Below are 16,739 nucleotides of genomic sequence, written 5' to 3' on the forward strand. Positions count from 1 at the left end.
GGTAACTTCTCTGAGCAATCAGAAGAAAAAGTAACCACAGTCGATCCTATTTATTCTTCCCATTATGTGTTCTGTGGCCTTTCACACAGGCTCACAGTCTCTGGGATTATTGCTTGAGCTCCACCTCTGCCCAAGAGACAACTGCAGTAATTTCCAGAGCTGTAGGTGTGGACAAGCTTGATTTGCAAATAACTCAAGAAATAAAAGATGATTTGAAGAGATTGGACAAGTACCCAGTCCTGGTTCTTGTGTGCTCAGTTAGCCAGGCTAAGTGAGCCCTGTGCCTCTGCTTGGATGTGCTCTTTGGTATCTGCTGTGTAAATGAGCTCCTGCTAACCACATCTGGACTGACACCTGCTCCTCACTTAAACCTGCAGGTGAGAGGGAAAGAACCTTAGATGGGAAGAAGTAAACATGCAGCTCAGGACCTTCTGACCTACCACTAAACTCTTCCTCAGCCTTCAAAGCTTTGCTCCCCCTGCCTTTTTTGTTCTCAAGGGCTGCTTCTGTGTGGTGCTGAGGTCTTCGCCCTAGAGACAGAACAGCCCTGAGTCTTGTGTCTGAGCCAATTAGGGTTGCTGCACTGTGCCTGTTGCAACTAGACTGCTTTGTAACTCAAGCTGGGATTCTCATGCAGCCTCTGCAAGTGAAATTCTTAAGCTGCAGCTCGCCTGTCATTTCTCCACTCTGCTGTTGCATGACTAGATATGCCCTAAGAGGACATGCCCTCTGGCTTCTTTTTAACTCTGACTGCTTGACTACAGGACTCAGAAATACAAGGCTCTGATCTGAAAAGGTTTTTGTCTTCCTCAGGTAGCATCAGCTTCTTCAGCCCTTTTGCAAAAATCCAAGTGAAACTGCTTGGGAGCAGTGTTACAGAAGAGGGAAGCTTTGGAAAAGCCACATTTTTAATGTTGTAGGAGAACAAGAAGTTGCATTTTCACCCTAGTCATTGCTATTGATTCACTTTTCCCTGGAGATAAATGGATGGTGACTTAGATGTTAGGGAATGTTCAGTGGGGCTTGAGGAATTAGTATAAGTTGTGAAACAGGAAAGCTATAAAGGCATCAGAAAGCCACTACATTTCCTGACTACAGGAGCAACTCCTCCCCAAAGGATGAAGTCTTGCTTTTCTCCATACATGAAGGAGCAAATATGGCATTGCTCTGCTCCTCCTTCTCCTAGTTCACCATAATACAAATCTTCCCAGGGAAAAGGCTCTGCAAGGAACCAGAAAGGGCCAGGAAGTGTCATGAGGCTTCTCCTATTCATCTTTCTGGGAGGAAAGGGCACCTTTTTCCAAACTTGGAGATAGAACTGGTAAAAGAAGATGGTGATGATGATCAAAATCAGTTGTACCAGGAGTCATTTGAAAACAGGCTCAGAAGTGTTGTGTGGACTCTGTTCCTCCAGGTAAGCCCTGCAAACAACCAAATGGGAGAAAGTGGGAAGGAAGGAAGGAAGGAAGGACGGAGAGTTAGTCTGAAAGTTGGTACAAATCTCATTTTTGACTGAAGTGGCAAACTTTTGTGTAAAGAATGATGAATTAAACCCAAAGTATTTCCAACAGCTCTTCACACATCTGATGCCTTAATGTATGCATGTTTCTATTTCCCCTTTTCTGTCATCGAAGATCAGAAGATAGATTGAGCTGCAGTCCTTCTCTTAGAAAGCTATGAGCTGCAGTAGCTGTTGGCTGGTAAATCTCAGACTGGAGAGCTTACTGTAACAGTACTGAGCTGTAAATATGTCACCTTTAAAGCCTTTCATCGTGCTGGAAAGCTACTCCTGAGACAAAGCAGATGCTTCATGTTTACTGGGCTGCACAGAACTGAACACGCTGCAGATAAGTAAGGTGTCTAAGGAGCCCTTGCAGCTCAAAGGGAAATGCAAACCCTCGTAGGAGACTTGATGCTTTTAAGCCGTTTGAGAATCATTTTAGGATTATCATCTGAATGATTCAATTTTAGTAGGTAGCATTTAAAAATCTTGGAGAAGCTGGAAGGCAACTTGGCATGTGCCAGGTGGTGATACCATAACCTGACTGTGCTTTACAGTGTCTCAAATCAGAGTTGGGTAGGAAGGTGTTTTCAGTTGTTAAAGCTATATTAAGGACTGAATCATAGATGTGAATGTCCCAGCTGATGCTGTGTTTTGACTTCAAAATGAGGCTGATGTAATGATGCACCTGTCAATCTGTTGAATCATGAGAATGTAAAGATAACACATTGATTTCCCAGGGACCAAGAAACTGAAAACTGCTCCATCTTCTGCCTAATGCCTAGGAAAGGAGAGTCAGCGAGGAGGGCTTGAACAGGATCTTCCTGAAACCTTAAATTCCAGCATAACAGCGGCTTGCTTTCTAGTCTTTGATAGACATCCTCCACATCAAAACGATTCATTCCAAGACAATGAAATACTTTTAGTTCTAGAGACCAGGATGTTGCCTTTTCCCTGAGTGTCTGGCTGTGTACAGGTACAGCAGAAGATGAGAATCACATTTTGCTTTCTGCTTGTATCGTTCGTTCCTTGCCACCTGAAGCAGCACAAAATGAGTAGACTTCTCAACAGAAGACAGATGTGTTCCTCTAGCTGTTAGTTGGATTACACTTTCTGTGCAAGAGGGTGAATATAACCAAGTTGCTCAGGCAGCACGCACAAGCCCTCAGTTGCTTTTCTTCAGTCTGTTGGCCTCTTGGAAGGCCTTCCAAGAATGCTAGTCAACGTTTTCTTCCCTAGGACAGCAAAGGGCTAGCACCTACTTGATCAGAGCTATCCTGAAAACCTTGCTGCTTCATGAAACACCTCATAGACTTTCCATTGCTCTGGTGCACAGCTTTAGAAGTCTCTCAAACTCCCTAATAACTGTCTGAGTTCTCAAGGGTTAAACCCACTCCTGTTCTGACTTAACAAGGCTAGTTTCTGCTGCAAAGGAGCTGCAAGCTGGAGAAAGGCTTATTCTAATAGATCTATGGACTACCCTAGGAGAAAACAAATGGTTAAGGTAAGGCAAGATACATTTCCCTACTTCTCAGCTATTGTTTTGTAGTACTTAGGGGAATCACAAATAGCAGTTTTAAGTGTAGCATGAGGCACTGAAAATATTGCTGCAGTGTAAAATAAATTCATTCTTATATCCTCCTTGTATGGTTCTGAGGTAATCACTTCATCTCAAAGCACAGGGAGATAAGCAAGTGTATTGATTTCTCATTGCTCTTATTGATCATTTTATTGGCCTTTTTTTTTAAGGCAGATGCTAAAGGGTCGTAAAACCTTGTAACTCTGAAAGGACTTGCCTTATGGAAAAAAGAGAAAACCACAGATGTGATGGGCTTTCTGTGGCATGCCATGTCCTCAGCACAGCACCTACTGGAATATTTTGAGGATTAAGTGATCAGGCAGGAGGATGCAAAGACAAATAACCAGAGGAAATTAGAGTGTTACACCTTCTGCGGTCACCTACCATGAATTCTATGGATGAAACTCGAATATGTTTGCAGGAGCTGAAAATCACACAGTTCTTCACTATTAAAAGTTAAAATTGGCCCCATGCTGCTGTTGGGTCACTTTAAGTATCCACTCCCAGAGAGCTTTCTGGTTGTTGCATGATGGGGTTCGAGAAGAAATGCTTTTTCCTCTGCCACATAATAAGAATTGCTTTAAAGCACGTGGGTACAGTTTTCTTCACAGTTTTCTTACAAGGAATATTCTGTCCTGGGATGGCCTCAACTGAAATGCTTTGCTCATTGTTTGCTTAAGATAACACAACTGGTATTTGATTTATTTTGTAGCAAACTAGGATGAATGATTTGCACTGCCTAAATTTGGACACTTGGACCTGGTCTGGAAGGTAGGTTTCTTTCTCTGACGCTTCCAAGTTGAACGTAGCAGATTGAAACATATTGCTAAATAGTTTCAGTGTTAATTTTATAGTTATTCCAAGAGCAGAATGTGAATTTGGGGACTGTTTTAACAGCTGCTACATTGTGATTTCAATTTAATTTAATTTGCTAGTGGTTACTAAGCTTTTTCTGTTCTGCACCAAAGCATCAATGATGCTGTTTTAAGCACAGCGTGTAGTGATTTAACATCCTCATTTTCTGGATGGGTACAGTTATCCATATGGAATTTTGGTTGTGATGTCTCTTTGAATGCTCTTTTTACTATCTATATTTGGCTCATCATGGGGGGAAGATCCTCCTCCATTAAGATAAGCATCTTAACTGTTTTTTTTTTTTTAATCAAGTAAAAGTATGAGGTAAAAGTATTCAAATGTTAAACTAAATCAAGTATTAGTATATACTTCCTAAGATTTATTTATGTGTAGCATTTATGCTAGTAACTACTATGTGTAGAATCAGAGGACATCTTGTTAGCTGATAGACAAACCAGGAGATAAAGAGGACCTGATGGGAGGTGTTCCATGCAAGTTCTAAATGTAACCTCATAGTGATTTCATAAAAGACCACAAGAAACTTTTCCTGAGTACATGTCAGTACTGATCCTGCCCCAGGGCTTTGTGCTTCATGCACCCTTGATGGGCATCTTCAATCACCCAAGGCTGCTGGTCTGGTTCTGCACCACTTGTGCTCCTCTGCCCTTTAAGCTGAGAGCGAAGTGAGGGAGCAGGTGCAATCCTCTGTCTGTTCCTTCTTGTTTCTGGTGGCGGCATGACAAAGAACTACCACAAGGGCCTCTCTGAAGATTGAATTATCACTTAAGAATTAAGCTGATTAGGTAATCTTCTTTTCCTTTGGTAGTTGTTTAGGTAGAACACTGCTAACTTTAAAGTGCTGGGTCCTGCATTTCAGTCACAATCACTCCTTGGAAGAGTGCCTGGAAACTGTCTAACCAAAAAGACCCGGGGGTACTGATTGACAGCTGGCTGAACATGATTCAGTGTGTGTGCCCAAGTGGCCAGGAAAAACACCAGCATCCTGGCCCGCACCAGGAGTAGTGTGCGGCCAGCAGGACTAATACTTGGCACTGATGAGACTATACCTTAAGTACTGAGTTCAGTTTTGGGCATCTCACCATGAGAAGGACATTGAGGTGCTGGAGCATGTCCAGATAAGGTCACTAAAGCTGATGAAGGGCTTAGAGCACATGTCTTATGAGGAATGGCTGAGGGACTTGGGGAGACTTTCTGGCTCTCTACACCTCCCTGAAAGGAGGTTGTAATGAAGTGGAGGCTAATCTCTTTTCTCAAGGGAGAACTACCAGGATGAGGGGAAATAACCAGGATCAGATTCAGATGGGTTTTGACTATCTCCAGCCTACTCCTGTGCTCTGTTGCTCTCACAGAAAGGACATTTTAGCTCATGTCATGGCATCTCCTGGGTTCAGCTTGTGTCCATTGCCCCTTGTTAATGGCACTACTGGAAGGAGTCTGGCCCCATCGTTTTCTGCCCCACACTTGGTCTTGCTGAGCATTGAGAAATATCCCTTCTCAGGCTGCTCTTCTTCAGGCTAAACAGCCCCAGGCCTTCTCAGATTGATTCTTCAGTCCCATTTTCTTTATAGCCTCTGCTGGACTGTTTCCAACTCAACTGACCTGCTCAAAACAGTCAATATTCTGTGACTTCTGTCGCTGTGATTCTTGTATCAGTAGCACAAAAGATTGAACCCTTCTCACCCATCACTCTCTGGTTTGTTCCTCTAGAGATCAAAGCACAGGCTCCCTCTTTTGCCAATTTTAGAAGCAACTTCTCTAAGTATTGTGGTAAAGCAGGCACTGAAATACTGTGACTGAGGCATCAGCTTCAGTGCCAAATTTAGGCAGGAGTTTTGCAATCAGTGCTTAATTAGCTGTGATTTTTCGGTCTTTGCTTCCAGATGGAGAACTGCTTAGCAGTACCCAATAATGAAATTTCTCTCACTGAACTGCAGGTGCCCTGTTACTCAACCTAGACTTTCTCTGTGCTCAGTTAAGGAGAACAAGCAGCTCTTGGGCATGAGATAACTGCTGCTAAGGTAGACATCCAAAATAAATCATGAATTGTGCTGTTCAAGAACCTGTTTCTCTTCACTGATTGTACAGGAAATAGAGTAGTAGAAACACTTTGGTTGGAGGAGACCTTTAAGGTCATTGAGTCTAACCACTAACTATACCTGTCTGCACTGTCCATACTGTGGACTGAGTTCACATTTGTGTGTATTGCATTCACAGAATGGAATGGTTGGAAGGGACCCTTAGGGATCAGCAGGTTGCCCAGGATCACAATATCCAGGTGCCTCTCAGAGAAGGAGACTCCACAGCCTCTCTGAGTAGCTTGTTCCAGAGCTCCATCTCTCTCACAACAGAGTTTTCTCCTCATCTTCAGATGAAACCTTCTGGGTTCCAGTTTGTGCTCATTGTTGCTTGTCTTGGTGTCTGGCACCACTGAAATGAGTCTGACTCCATCTTGCCTCCCACCCTTTAGCTCTTGCTGAGCATTGATCAGATCCCTTCTCGGGTTGCTCTTCTCCAGGCTAAAGTCTCCCAGGTCCCTCAGCCTTTCCTCCTCATAGAGATGCTCCAGTCACCTCAGCATCTTTGTGGCTTCCTTTGGACTCTCCAGTATTAACAAGTAATAAAACAAGAGGAAATGGCCTCAGGTTGCACCAGGACGGGTTTAGGTCAGACATGAGGAACACTCACGCAAAGAGTGGACATGGTTTAGTGATGGCTTGGCAGTGGTAGGTTATGGTTGGACTCTTTTCCAGCCTTAATTATTCCATGAACCTTAATTCTATCAACTGTGCAGCTAAAATGAAACCAATATAAAATCCATATGTATTTTTTTAAATGTGAGCAGAAGTTGAGAATAATAAACCTGCATCTGTTTTGTGCTTCTTAGTCAAGTGTCTCTCGTAGTCTGAGTGACCCACCATTGTGTTAAAAGACTTGATAGCAGCAGAGGTAGAAGCTTTTAGAGCTAAGTAAAGCTACTGTCCTTGTATTGTTTAAGATCATTATCCCAGGAGGAGGGATACTGCAGCTTCTCAGGATCCACTACACTTTATCTGGCTATCATCAAAAATAACCCAGTCCATTTCCCCACGTGCTGTGCAGTTTGTTTTCAATACTCAGTCCTTTCTGAGTGCTTTTACTTGTACCTTAAGTAGTGACTTGTGATCTTAAAACTAAAATGTTATTATTTTGTTTGCCCTTTGATGTTTAGATAGTAACTCTCCTCTGAACACTTAATTACAACATGCCACTTTTGAATCTGAGCTCTCTTCTCCAGAATGAATTCAGATCGTGCAAGTGCAGTTTTTTTAACTGGGAAAAGAGCCAAGCTTCTTTTAGCATAAACTAAATTAATGGTTATGTTTTTCTAGCAGGTTGATTTATTATTTCCCTCTCCCCCCAACATTCTTTGAACATTTGTTTTGTTTATTTTGTTTCCTCAAGAATTAATATCAGTGGAGAGAAACCAAAGGATCGATCCTGGCACACACTGACTCCAATAGGAGATGACAGACTCTTTCTTTTTGGTGGACTAAGCTCTGACAACGTTCCTCTAAGTAAGTCATTTGGAGATTATTATTCTGTTGTTCACTTGAGTGCTAACCTCATATCATGTCCATAGAATCAACCAGGTTGGAAGAGACTCCAAGATCATCCAGTCCAACCTATCACCCAGCCCTAACCAATCAACTAGACCATGGCACTAAGTGCCTCATCCAGTCTTTTCTTGAAGACCCCCAGGGACGGTGCCTCCACCACCTCCCTGGGCAGCCCATTCCAATGGAAATCACTCTCTCTGTGAAGAACTTCTTCCTAACATCCAGCCTATACCTACCCTGGCACAACTTGAGACTGTGTCCCCTTGTTCTATTGCTGGTTGCCTGGGAGAAGAGGCCAGCCCCCACCTGGCTACAATGTCCCTTCAGGTAGTTGTAGACAGTAATAAGATCACCCCTGAGCCTCCTCTTCTCCAGGCTAAACAGGCCCAGCTCCCTCAACCTCTCCTCATAGGATTTGTGCTCCAGGCCCCTCACCAGCTTCGTTGCCCTTCTCTGGACATGTTCCAGCACCTCAACATCCTTCTTGAATTGAGGGGCCCAGAACTGGACACAGAACTCAAAGTGTGGCCTGACCAGTGCTGAGTACAGGGGAAGAATAACCTCCCTTGACCTACTGGCCACACTGTTCCTAATGCAGGCCAGGATGCAGTTGGCTCTCTTGGCCACCTGGGCACACTGCTGGCTCATCTTCAGTTTACTGTCTATCAGTACCCCCAGGTCCCTTTCCTCCTGACTGCTCTCCAGCCACTCAGTCCCCAGCCTATAGCACTGCTTGGGGTTGTTGTGGCCAAAGTGCAGAACCCTGCACTTGGCCATCTTTGTCTTCCTCAAATTACTTAAACCTACATCTTGTTACAGGTTTTTCTTGGTGCTTGAGTGTTTCTCTTATTGTTGGTTTATAGTAATATAGGACCACAATGAGAACACATAATCCATTTTTCATCAAACTATCATCTCAAAGAATAAAGGCAAGACTTTCACCCATTTTGATATGAACAAAGGGTGACTTCTGACATCAATAGCAAATGCAGAAGGAAGATACAAATAATGATGTCAAAGTAATGTAGGGTTTCGGGTGAAGAGGAAATCACACCTGCAAAATGCAGCTGAATCCTGAGCTTATCCCCAGCAGTCTCTGCCCCTCTCTGAGGGGCTCTGCTGAAACCCAATCTGCAGTGCTGAGGGCAGCTCTGGAGCCCTTAGCACAGGGGTGACATGGACCTCTTAGACCAAGTCCAGAGGAACCTGCCCATGGTAGGTGCTTTGGAACTAGATGATCTTTAAGGTCCCTTTTAACCCAAACTGTTCTCTGATTCTGTGTTACCTGCAAAACAGATTAGTTTTATACTGAGTTCCTCTTCAACTTTCCATGAAATGAGTGGAGAAAAAATTGTGTTACAGTTTATATTCCACTGAGAGGGAGATTTCAATGCATTGAGCTCTTTGAGTGGGTGGTGAGGTGAAATATCAAAGACTGAAAAGATGCTAGCTAATGTAGTGATGGTTTTAGTGTTCTCTTAATAGGACATTCTCTTAAGACATGGAGGGTTTTGTTTAAATAAAGGTGATATTTTGTCCCAAGAGAAAGATTAATGTTGTAATCTTTCTTCTTCTGTTGTAGGTGATGGCTGGATTCACAGCATTACAACAAATGGATGGAAGCAGCTCACCCACTTGCCTAAGAGTAGGCCTAGGTATACAAAAATCAGCCCTGTTTGCTGAAATTGAGACATTCAAGGAAATTTAAGTAATTTTAAATTGAGCTGTGTGTTTTTTTTTAACCCATGTCATATGAATATCTTGGAAAATTAATGCATAGTGATTGCATCATTTGCTTTAATAACATGTTTCTCCAGATCTGTTACAGCATTATTTCTTTCTATATTCCTTATAGTTGATGCTTGCTTGCATTAAAAGTTTTGTGGGGAAGGAGCTGGGCGTCCAACTAACCTGCTCTTCTGTCAATGATTTTTATATGTATATCACAGCTTTAGGGGAATTAACTTCTGAAACTAATAAAAACTGATTAATGTTGACATGTTATTAAAAACATGGGGGAGACAACCCAAAAAACTTTGCACCTTTCAGGATTCAAAAGTTTGGTTGTGTTTTTGCTCTGAGCAGAAGCAACTAATTGTGATTATAGTCTTGGAACATGGGCTTAACTGACAGCCAAAAAGGATCTAGTTCTGGAGTGTCTGTCTGGTGTTCCTACTTGGAACAGCAGCACAGGTCTTCCAGGCTCTGTTTTCTCTTCTCTAGTTTAAGGCTCCAGAAGAATAGTCTTTCCAACTAGTGTTCATGTTCTGAACCAGAAGCTGCCATTAAGAACAGGTTCTTGCTGTATCAGTGCAGAGACTTAATTTTTAAGCCAGTAAAGTTCTATATATTTATAACCTAGGTTATCAAATACTCAGCTTTCCATGAAATTCATTCTATACATTCACCCAGATACACTCAGCACAATTCTACATCATTCCTTTAGCACAGTGTCCAATTCTGGGTGGCATTTGCACGCTTCCTACCTCATAACTCTGTTTTCTGTTACTGAAGTATTTTGGCCTCCATTAATTTTCTTCATGTTTTATCCTACTCCAGGATGTCTTTTAAACAGCAATTTTAGACCAAGTTTTCTGCTTTCTTAGGTTCCAAAGCCTTTCAAGCTTGAATATACTTGGACCTTGGCTCCAGTGAACTGATAGGATGGCACTAATGTGTCCCTTAAATATCAAAATGCATCGCTAGCAGTCAAGGATTCCATTTATCTTTCTGTTTGGGTCTTTACTTGGATGGTCTCATGCAAGCGAACTGCTGAAATGGGCTCCTTGCCTTGTGTAATCATGGAAGAGAAGTGAGAAGGGACAGAATGTATGGAAAAAATAATACAAGCAGCAGCTCAGCCTTTACACTGCAGTTAAGCTGGAATGGCATTTGTGGCTGAGGTGGTGGTAGGGCTTGATGCTAGGAACCTGTGACTTGAGGTCCAAATGGTTTTGAGGCAGGTTGAGAGCAGATCCCATACTGGGCTATGCAGTGGAACTGTCACTTGGCTGTGCTGGCAGAGAGATGGTTGAGCAAACCACCTTCCTTGCTGCAGCAGAAGCACCTAAGAGTTCCTGGGGCTGACACTGCTAAACTTGCTGGGGACTGTACTGTTCACTGAGCCCAGATCTTCCTAAGAGCAGAGCTTTTGGATGACATGCTGACAAGAGTCTCAAACCAAATATAGTTCTCTACCATCTGAAGGTCTTGGCATGAAGTTTGTATGCTGAGGGCAGCTGCCTTCCATTGGTTATTTAAGTAAATTACCTTCCCTCCCTTTAAAAAAAAGAAAAATGCATTAATAACCCTTTTTAGGAATTCCTGGAAACATGGATAAAAAGAACCACACCAAACCCCTGTTCACATGTTTGAGTGGGAAGTACTTAGTCGTACCATGGTTGTATCCTTGTACTTGCACAGGATTGCTGCAGGTTCTCCTTGGCTGGAAAAGCTTTAGGTCAGTTGTATCACTCATGGCTTTACATCAGGACTTAAAATACACTGGCAAGGATATGTAGATGTATACTTTTAGAGTTGTTTATTATTATTATATGCATAATATATTTTATAATGCTAGATGGTATATCACACATGCAGGAGTATATTTTCCTGCTACTTCTGGAAAAGAGAGAATTGGAGGGAATGGAAAGGAGAATTTCCTTTAACACTCTGTATTTAGTAATTTCTAAACAAGCAATTTAGTAATTTCTAAACAAATAATCTTCTAGGTTACAGACCTGTGATTCTCTCTGGGTAGAAAACTACACCCACCGACTTTTACTTCAGCTAACATTTTGCATGCTGGGTTAAAATAGAGAACAAATTGTTATGTTTAACTTGCTCCTCAGTGTTTTGGTTGCAATGTAATTCTGTTGTTCTGGTTAGAAGAGCTGTTTAAAAACAAAGCAAAAAAGGAAAAGCTTCATCTGTGTAATTTAAATAACATGCTTTGTTAGAATGTTTAGGTGATAAGTTAGAGCAGCTGTCAGAGGCCAGAAACTGTCAGTCGGTAGAAAAAAAGCCTCAGGTTGCAAGCTAGGATGTCTCCAGAGTGAAGGCAGGAAAGGCTTCCCAGTGTTCCTCGGTGATGAAGTCCAGGCCAGAGATTTCCTAATGCAGATAAGGCAGAGACAGATCTATCCTACAGGTATGAGGAGGAGAAAAGGTGGGATACAGTTTAGCCTAAGGACAACAGTAAATAATTATTGATATGACTGGAGTAAGGAAGTGAAAATGTTTGTTTTTACATGTTATTGTGGTTAAGCAGACTTTTAAAAGGACCAGAGCTCTGTGGTGATAATCATCTTGTGACACTTCAGTAGAAATACAGGTTTTGATCTGCTAATCATGAAATTAAATCTAACAAAGTGCAGCTGCTGAACTAGCAAAGTCTTTGGTCAATTAAGATTTTTACAAGCTGGCTTTTGAGGTCTCTTAGATCCTGTGATTTTATACACACAGCACAGTTTAATGTGTACATGTGACGTAATTGACATGCACAAAATGGTTCCCAGGAATATCTGGGGGAAAGAGTAAAGCTGCAATAAGATGATTTGTGTTCTAAGCTCTCACCCTAGTGTTAGGGAATAAGAACCAATATTGAAAACCCTCAATTCTAACAGCTTTAAGAGTGGAAGTTAAGAGGCTTTGAGCAGCCTGGCCTAGTGGAAAGTGTCCCTGCCCATAGCAAGGGGTTTTGGGACAAGATGATCTTCAAGGTCTCTTCCAACCCAAACCATTCTATGAATTTAAGAAATAGTGGAATTTCTGAAGAGAGAAAGAAAAGCTGTTGATGCCAAAAGCTTGTTTTGTGAAGTTTTCTAATCATTTTCCACTGTAAGGTTGGGTTGGAGTAGCGATAAATAAGTGCATAAAGTGAGTGCAGATGAGTCAAAGAATGACAAAAATTGTTCTGGATAAAATACAGTGGTTGGACTTGATGGTCTTAAAGGTCCTTTCCAACCTTAATGACTCTGGAATGTAACCACTCAGTGAAATTATCATGAGATGGGTGTCACATTGCTGTCCCTTTTTATGTTGTCGAAGAAGTGAGTCAGTGAGTGACATCCTATTTTAAGGCACTGTTTTCTACCTTTGAAGCCTTTTGAAATGATGTCTTTGTCTTGGTTTCCTAAGAAGGGTTACATTAGTGTTCTGTGCATGTAGAGCTGCTTCTCAGATACATTTTTGAATCAGTTGACCCATTTCAGTGATATTTGACAAAGAAAGTGAGAAGCTCAGAGGTCTTAAGTCCAAACATACTCTGTGCAAATAAATCTTGTAATTGCCTCACTCAGTTCTCCTTCCTTCCCCAAGAACATGGCACACAAGGATAATAGAGAAGCATCTTTGTTTCTGTAGGCCACAGAGCACCTTGTAAAATGTCACCTCAAACCTATAAAACTCTTCTGGGTAAGTAGTGAGGCCAGTGAGACTTTGAGACTCTGTGCCTAACACCCTGGAGATGTTTAAAAGTGACAAAGTGTGGTGCTGAGGGACATGGTTGAGCACTAGTTAAGAGAATGGTTGGACTTGATCTTAAAAGTTTTTTCCAACCAGGATTAGAAAAATGACCTTTCCATTTTCTTACTCCATTTCCATTAACTTACATCCTTAAAGCAAAAGAGTCTTGAAAAGAAACTTGAATATGAAGAATGGAGGAGTTTGTGTGAGAGGAAGAGGTTAACAGGCCAGTAAACGTGCTGCTTCTCTGAAACCTTTCAAAACAGGGCATTTTGAGATGTGTTTTGTTGCTAACATACAACTGCTACTTGCTGCTTGGTCACAGCAATAACCACTTTGTGGCTATTTTTTTATTTCTAGGTTGTGGCACACAGCCTGCCTTGGAAAAGAGGGAGAAGTGATGGTGTTTGGTGGAAGCAAAGATGACCTGCATTTCATGGATACAGTCAGTAAACTGATTAATGAAATTTTATTACAATTAACATTGATATAAAGTTAATATCATTGGGTTCATCATTCATATCATGTAGGGGGGCAGATATGTTCTTACTCTTTCTGAGAGTTTCAGGAGGGTTTTTCCTGCCATTACAAAAAGGAAAATATATACTTAGTTATTTATAAAGAAAGTGAATTACAATTTCCTTTTTATATCTATTTAAAATGTTACCAGTTTTAAATGGTGTATATGATAAAAAAGAAAACAACAAAACAAATAAATCATGGAATGACTGACCTGTAGAAGAATGTTTTGTGCTGGAAGGGTCATTTAACCAAGAATGGTTCTTAAGTGTAATTAACCTATGTAACAATCATCTCCAGAAATTAAGCTGTTTCCTAATTGGGTCTCAATTATTGACAATTGCATAGAATCAAAGAACCACAAAATTATTTGGGTTAGAAGGGACCTTTCAAGGTCATCTAGTCCAACCCCCCACCTTGCAGTCAGCAGGGACATCTGCAACTAGAGCAGATTGCTCACAGCCCCAAATAACCTGACCTGGAATGGCTCCAGGAATGGGGCATCTACCACCTCTGAGCAGCCTGGGACAGTGTCTTGCCACCTTCAGTGTAAATGTTATGGTTTTGGTAACATTTAGTAATTAATACAGTAATAAGTTCAGGAAGTAGCAATTTTGCTGAGATCAGCTGTTTGTTATTTTAATTGTTCTTTTTTTTTTCTGTTGATTAGGGGCACTGTAGTGACTTGTTAATATTTCAGACTCAACCTTATTCACTCCTCAGGTGAGTTGGGGTTATTGGTACAAAGTCAAGTATAAATCATGTGTGTTTTCACATGTGAGTGTTAACCATGTTCTCCTACGTAGGCAGGTAGAACATAGTTACCTCCACAGTAAATGTTTGAAACATGCAGTGTGTGGTGATCCAGAGCAGGTTATGTGCTGGTGGTGTAGAAAACTTCCTCCTGCACATGCAAGCACAACACACAGAGTGAACATCATGAGCTTTTCACAGAAGCATAGACTTTTGGGAGTCAAAAAAGACTTCTGGAGATTGTATAATCCAACACCCCTGCTAAAGCACAGGCACCCACAGCAGCTTGTGTAGGATCACAATGTCCAGGTGGCTTTGGAATCTCTCTGGGCAGCCTGCTCCAGGGCTCCAGCATCCTCACAGCAGAGAATTTTCTCCTCCTGTTCAGATGGAACCTCCTGGGTACCACTTTGTGCCTGTTGCCCTTTGTCTTGTTGCTGGGCACAGCTGAAAAGAGTGTGGTCCCATCCTCCTGCCCCCCACCCTTTAGCTCTTGTTGAGCATTGATCAGACTCCCTCTGTCTGCTCTTCTGTAGACTCAAGAGCCCCAGGTCTCGCAGCCTTTTCTCCTTACAGTGATGCTTCAGGCCTCTCATGTTCAGAGTCTCTACTTCACTCTCTAGTTATCTCTGGTCTCTCTTAAGCTGGACATTTTACTCCCAAGTGTGGCCTCACTAAGGTAGTAGGGGCAGAAGTACCTCCCTTGACCTGCTGGCTACACTTTTAATGGACCACAGCCAACCATTGACCTCCTTCATACAAGAGCATGTTGCTGGCTCATGGTGACCTTGTCCATCAGTATGCCCATGTTCTTTTCCACAGAGCTGCTTTCCAGTAGGCCAGCCCCTCACCTGTACTAGTGCAGGGGTTATTCTTCCCCAGGTGTGGGGCCCTACACTTGTTGAATTTCATGAGTTTCCCCTCTACCTGACTCTGCAGGCTGTTCAGGTCTCACTGAATGAGAACAGCGTGACAGGGAGTCAGCCACTCCCTGTTTTGTCATCAGCAAACTTGCTGATGGTCCACTTTGTGCTGTCAAGTCTTTGATGAAGACACTGAACAGGAAGACCTAGAACTGACCCCTGGGGGACAGCAAGAGCCTCCAGCTAGACTGCACTGATTACAACCCTCTGAGCTCAGTCCTTTGGCCAGCTCCAGTAGATGTCACTTTTTCTTCGGGTTGTGGACCACTTAAATACTTTCTTTTTTTCCCCCTTCTCCAGGCTCTGTCTTGACTGCATTGGTAAGAATGCCACTCTCCTTGAGAATCAGATACCCTGCTTGCCATCGAAACTCCTGCAGCAAGTGCTGAAAAAAATCACATTCTGGGCTGCAGTCAGCCACCGGCAGGAGAGGAAAGCTGAAACCGAAAGGCAAAACCAACTGAACACTACATGAAGAGCATCAGCCAACCAAGCTGTTGAACACTCGGGTGTATCTACAGTGTGCAGCAGGGTCCTTTTGTTAGTGAACTTTGACTAATGCTACAGAACAACTCTATGTTAAGCTGAGTTTCTAAAGTGAGGTTTGAGAACAAAGAAATCATTTTTTTATGGAAGCTTCCTTGTTTTTTCTGCGGTATAGAAAACTGATCAAACTTTGTATATATAGAGAGATTGTTAATTTCTGCAGTTGTGGTCTTCATGAGGCAGTCCATACAACTCAACTGGTTTTTGAAGGTGACAAAGGTGATTCAAAATGTTTTCCAGCTGGATAAAAACATGGCATAAGTCTAAAATCTTGCTCCAGCCTTAGCACATCAACCTCTCCACAAAGACAAGATTAGCTCAACACACTCTCTTTGGAGGATTCATGGCCTTGAGAAAGGTAACAACTCACTAACCACCACTGAATCTCTTTTGATTTCACCAGACTTCATCATCTGGCCATCCAGAAGTAGGAAAGCTAGCAAGGTAACTGTGGAAGTGGGGAGAAGAAGCTGCGGTGAGCAGCATTGCTGTTTGTATAAGGAAACTTCTGAGCAGTTCACAAAATGGTTTTACCACGTTTGTCAGTAAGGAGTCCTTTTCTGAAATGGGTTGTATATTGTACTTTGGATGTGTAAAGTTTGTATTTAATTCTTGGTTTAACGACAACAAAAAAAGCTTATTTATTGTTTAAGAAGAGCATACGTAGTACTTACTATTTTTCTGTTTCAAATATCTAGGAGCACAGTCATTAAAATTTTATAGAGGGTTCAATCAAGACCAATCTCGACTCTTTTTTGCAAAATTATATACTTGGGGAAAGGAGTTTTTTGCAGCCAAGTGACCTCAAAGGGCAGTTTGGGGACTGGGTATTGTAGCAGAGCTGTTCAGTAGCTGCTCAGAGCATGAGATATTCAGTAGTGCTTATTTGAGAGAAGCTTTGTAAGCTAGAGGAAAACTGTGGTTCACAGGCAGCCTTGAGTGTCCTCCTTCTGAGAAGATGCTCACTGTACCTGGCTTAG

At 42.1% G+C, this 16,739-nt stretch overlaps 1 protein-coding gene across 1 annotated transcript in view; it reads left to right on the forward strand.

Annotated features, from left to right (window-relative positions):
• KLHDC1 (kelch domain containing 1) overlaps positions 1-16,495 on the forward strand; it is a 32,922-nt gene extending 16,427 nt beyond the window's left edge. Inside the window, exons 8-13 of the mRNA XM_064142878.1 lie at positions 3,793-3,851; positions 7,398-7,510; positions 9,135-9,207; positions 13,379-13,463; positions 14,208-14,260; positions 15,514-16,495. Coding sequence (XP_063998948.1) covers positions 3,793-3,851; positions 7,398-7,510; positions 9,135-9,207; positions 13,379-13,463; positions 14,208-14,260; positions 15,514-15,688 — 558 coding nt within the window. The 3' untranslated portion in view covers positions 15,689-16,495. The remainder of the gene's footprint in view (positions 1-3,792; positions 3,852-7,397; positions 7,511-9,134; positions 9,208-13,378; positions 13,464-14,207; positions 14,261-15,513) is intronic.
• The last annotated feature ends 244 nt before the right edge of the window (positions 16,496-16,739 follow it).

The sequence above is a fragment of the Pogoniulus pusillus genome, chromosome 1 (assembly GCF_015220805.1).
Source record: "Pogoniulus pusillus isolate bPogPus1 chromosome 1, bPogPus1.pri, whole genome shotgun sequence".
NCBI classification, from domain to species: Eukaryota; Metazoa; Chordata; class Aves; order Piciformes; family Lybiidae; genus Pogoniulus; species Pogoniulus pusillus.